Source organism: Penaeus japonicus, unplaced genomic scaffold (assembly GCF_977035675.1).
Source record: "Penaeus japonicus unplaced genomic scaffold, GWHDUDI00000001_assembly GWHDUDI00000015, whole genome shotgun sequence".
Classification (NCBI taxonomy): domain Eukaryota; kingdom Metazoa; phylum Arthropoda; class Malacostraca; order Decapoda; family Penaeidae; genus Penaeus; species Penaeus japonicus.
The window spans coordinates 1104200-1109199 of record NW_028234417.1 but is presented as its reverse complement, the minus strand read 5'-3'; the positions used below and the strand labels follow the sequence as shown (position 1 = coordinate 1109199).

Sequence of the window (5000 nt, the reverse complement as noted above, 5' to 3'; positions counted from 1 at the left end):
CGTCTATGATGTAAAGGCATGTAAAAATATTGCCATTAGTTATTTTGTTAAAAAAAAACATGTCACAGCACTGTTTTTCTAGTATTATTTAATTGAACATTGCCTATATTCTTCGCTTCTATGTGATAATGCCATTGGAAAGTGGAAGCATTCTCTTAGTGTGGTATCAAAAATGATGTTTAATACTTCTCATTTTTTTCCAAAACAAGAAGAACAAGAGAAATAGTCATACATGTACATACCAGTATGTAGATGTACCTCTTGACATAACACGTTGTGATATCACAGGCAATCGACAAATTAGAAATAGTAATAAATTTGTAATTTTTCAATTTATTTTATTTCTTGACCAACCACATTTGATTTAACAATTATAGTATTTCTACTCGGACTTTTTCCTTAAACTGATCTGAAGCAGAAATTACCATGATGTCATCAACATCACGTATTTTTCTGTGACATAATTTTTCTTTTACGTCATATCACATTTTATGACATCCAAACACCAAAAATACAGTAACAGAGTCTAAGAAATGATGTAAAATGATTATATTTAAGAACAACCTAGTGTTCTATTACTGACGTTTCAGCAGGTCACAAGTGGCCCACCCAGAACTCGCTGAGTAAATGAACTACGTCTTGGGATGTCTCCCAGGTCCGGGGAGATTTTCTGATTAAAGGACAGGACGTCAACCTGCGCGAATGGGTCAACCTTTGATGTATTCTCTCACACTTAGGAATTGGATAAATAATATGTAAATAAACCATTAATTATACATATAATATAAAGTATTCAGATTTAGCAAAGGTTTCCAAAAGATTTTCTTTTATTGTATTATCTTTTTTTTCAGTGCTTGAATTATAAAATCACAGTTTATGTAAAAATTTAAAAAAAGAGAGATAAATGTGTGATATTTACCATCAAAGTAAAGAACAAGCCTTTTTTTCTACTAAAGTTTATTATTCATCATTCTCAGAAAGAAAAAAAAAAACAGAAACATTCTATCTAGCAAACACAGCCAATAGCTCATCTGTTTTGATTCTGAGTGGCTATCATCCTCATAATTTCCTCATCCTCGTCCTCATTGCCCTCGTCGTCTCCTCTCATGAACTCATCTCGCGCGTTTCCCAGGCGCTCGTGCTCAAACTCGGCTCCGACAGCACACGACAACAGCCTCTGGATATTCCGTTCTTCCCCGCTCCCATAGATGTACCCATTGGCCTTGTCAACTACCTGTTTGGTGCAAAGGAAATTCATCAAATATAAAATAAAATGAGTGACTAATATTTCTATATCAAAATGTTTTTCTAAGTAGCAGCAGTTGAAACAGACACTGTGTCTGGCTATGTAGGAACAAAGAAAGAAAGGAAGAAAAACAAAAGAAATGAAAGAAAAAAGTACAGCTGAAGGAGAAAATGACGTGAATGGAAATACCAAAGTGAGTGAATGAGCCTGTTTATAATTGTGAGTTTACAAATATCATACTAACCTTCATAGCAGCCAGTAGTGTGGACCTGCTGTCTGCACTCACAGGGATGAAGGAAACCAGAGAGTAGTCTGTGATTACGTCTGCGATGGCCTTGTTCAGCTTGGCGTACTTGCGCATTACTGGCGCGTCCCCCAGGTAGTCGAGGAGGTATTCCAAGTCCATGACTTCTGTGTAAAATTCAAGCCCCATATCCAGGTTTCCATATTTTTCTACTGAATCAACCTGTTGAAAAGATAACTATATGTTCATAAATGTATTTTACTAATTGGAATATAGTGACAAATAAAGTCGAAAGATATCTCTATCACCGTCCAGTCAACAACAACAACAACAGAAACCTTTCTCTCTGATGCCCAATGCTAAGTTCTCACTTCAGGTATTTTGAATACCATACAATAGAAAACAAAAGAGTTGTTAAGGTTACAATTTTACATATAGTACTGCCATGTGCTGTAGAATGTTATTTTGGGTAACATTTACATGTATGTGCATTGGAGGTCCCAACAGCTTATAATAAAATTCAGAACTCCTAATTAGAGCGTAGAACATAGTATTTATAGCAAAAGCATCAGCTTCCTACATGAAACACACACACACACACACACACACACACACACACACACACACACACACACACACACACACACACACACACACACACACACACATATACATATATATTGTATATACATATATATATATTTATGTATATATATATATAATATATATATATACATATATATATTATATATATATATATATATATAATATATATATATATATATATATATATATATATATATATATATATATATAACATGTTACTTGTATATGAAGCATTCAAAAAGTGAGCAAAAAAGTAAAATTGAAATAAATATTCAAATCCCATTTACAGATGACATGTTAGCCAGTGAGTGTATATTCACAATGTATTACTATACTATGGAGAATATATACAATATACTATCATACTACATACTGTGCATTTTCAACCTACTGAACTTAACCCATACATTCCTTTAGCTATTCATATATCAAATGTAGGTATGCTGCAGTATCCCATATAGCTTTACTAATTATGTAATACAGTGTTTGCACAGTATACAAATCTCATAAAATCCATCGTACATGTGCGAATTATGACGATATTTCATACCATGTAGAAAATTAACCAACAAAATATCAATATTGAATATTAATTATAATTCACTGGTATATACATCATATCAATATACGTGTACAGTCCTCTCCACTTCCTTCCAGGTACTCCGCTGAGATTTGTCTAGGTGTGATCAGCCAGTTTCAATTAGAGTCGGAGGTACATGCTAATATAAATAGGGAGCTCGTGTTTCCGACGCAAGAGTTGAAGCTGGAGGTGACTGTACGTAATTCATGCCTATTTTTCCTACATTGAAAATTTCTCTCATGGGCTTACACATGAAGTGAAGGAAGAAAATTAGGTTACCAATTTCATCTATGAATGTTGTAGTTTTGACTTTTAACACATGGCAAATCCGTCTGATGTAATGTACAAAATTGCATTATAAAACCTCCACGCTGTGTAGTCTTCATAAAGCACGATCAGAAAACAACACAATTTCAAAAAGTAAGAGATGCTACATAATAAATACAACAAAGTTATATAACCATAGCATGATCATTTCATTAGTAATGAAAATATCTTTAAAACTTAAGAGGTTAACCCATATTATGGTTTTAATAAAATGTGTATACAGTCGGATGGCGGGTTTACACTGTTTGGCACGGTGCCATCCGTGTCTACAACCGACTCATCTTTGGCAGTAAGTCATGCCATCCGCTGTCAATGGATTAAGAAGCAAGTTTGTTTATAATTGTTTTCCTCTTACCTTTGAGAGTATGTTCACAGTTGGCAATTCCATCATAAGCATGCTATTTAATGTTAAAAGCACAGCAGACACATATTTTCCTGTAAGTGAAAAGAGACAATGCCAATTCAACAGTATATGCAACTGAATATCAGTTATTTCCTTCAAAAATACCAACAATGTCTTTAACCCATTCGCGCCGGTTGACGTGCTGACACGTGGTCGAAAAAAAGCCCCGGACCCGGGTGACGTCCTGGCACGGGCTACATTTTCGGCCCGCGCGCCGGGAGGCCAGTAGCGACGTGCTGAAACGTCCGCATTAGAATGATAGATTATTCTTAGTACAATTCGATTTTCATACTTGATTTGTCTTAGCTACTTTAGTTTATCCTTCTAAATAGTAGAAAATGGGATATAACGTAATATGAATGACGCCACAGGTACATACGTAATCTTGATTACGGCATGGTGATTTCTGTTTCTGATTTGTTGAATATGATGATCTGAGTCGAAAGACTATCGTAAAATCAATTGTAATTGGCCGAGGAATAAAAAAAAAATAATAAAATAAAATTATATAACATCTTTTTGTTGCCCCACTAAAAGAAAATGACACTTGAAAAAACATTGCTGTTACTTGCATTCACTTGTATGCACATGTATGGTTGTTCATATTCTCTTTCTTTTCTTTTAGGAAGAAAAAAAAAAATGAAAAAAAAAACTATGTTTGTTACCTCACTAGAAGAATGCTTCCGTTTCCCATTGGTATTACAACATAGGAGTAAAGAATATGGAAAAAGTTCAATAGAATAACACTAAAAAAACAGTGCTATAACATCTTTTTCAACTGATATACTTCCTCTGAACATAGCACTACTTTCTATACATGACTACACTTTAGACGCAATCACGCAAACCATAAGGATAGGGTGGGTGAAAAACGCTCTGTGAGTGTCAGCGCGACCGCGCGCAGCGGGAAAACACCCTGGGACGAACGGTTGCGCGCTTGAAATCTTCCCGGCATGATCGGGAGTAGGCGAAATTCCGCCCCGGCGTGAATGGGTTAAATATATATAAATATACATATGAGAAAACCCTATGATGATGATAATACAACAATAAATGCTGCTACTATTACAAATAATCATAAAAATAACAAAAATGAAATAAAAAATACATACCAGGGTCATTAGCATAGTGAGAATCCACAAGGTAGACCGCACAAAGGCGAATTTCAGCTTTGTCCAATTCTCTTAAAATATTGCGCACCATGGTGTGGTGTGCGTACAACTCAGCCTGAAGGTGAGGAAAATGTATCAGGGAAGAAAAAATCATTAAAAAAAAAAAATCTGCATCCTTATATACAGTCTAGATTCATTAAACAATAATAAAGTCGGTGCTTTGAATTGAGGCCTACTTCTTAATTACATCAAATTTGAGGCAGGGACTTGTTTTCCATGTCAACTTTTCTTCTGTTTTTCCCTGCTCAAACCTAATTTTTCAAGGATGTTATTATTATTCATACCAAACATTTTTTAAAAAGTGAAATTACAGTGTGAAAATGAGTACATATCTGTGTGTGAGTATGTGTGTACATGCATGCGAGTGAGTAAGTGGTGAGTGAGTCAGAGAGCGAATGAGTGCATGAGGAAACAGAATCTCC

General features: G+C 34.8%; 1 protein-coding gene across 1 annotated transcript in view; it reads right to left on the bottom strand.

Annotated features, from left to right (window-relative positions):
* Positions 1-162: 162 nt before the first annotated feature.
* Positions 163-5000, bottom strand: part of LOC122252254 (GPN-loop GTPase 2) — a 6730-nt gene continuing 1892 nt past the window's right edge. The window contains exons 4-7 of the mRNA XM_043014620.2: positions 4519-4633; positions 3359-3438; positions 1491-1712; positions 163-1234 (exon numbers count right to left, since the gene is read on the bottom strand). Of these exons, the coding sequence (XP_042870554.2) occupies positions 1028-1234; positions 1491-1712; positions 3359-3438; positions 4519-4633 (624 nt within the window). The 3' untranslated portion in view covers positions 163-1027. The remainder of the gene's footprint in view (positions 1235-1490; positions 1713-3358; positions 3439-4518; positions 4634-5000) is intronic.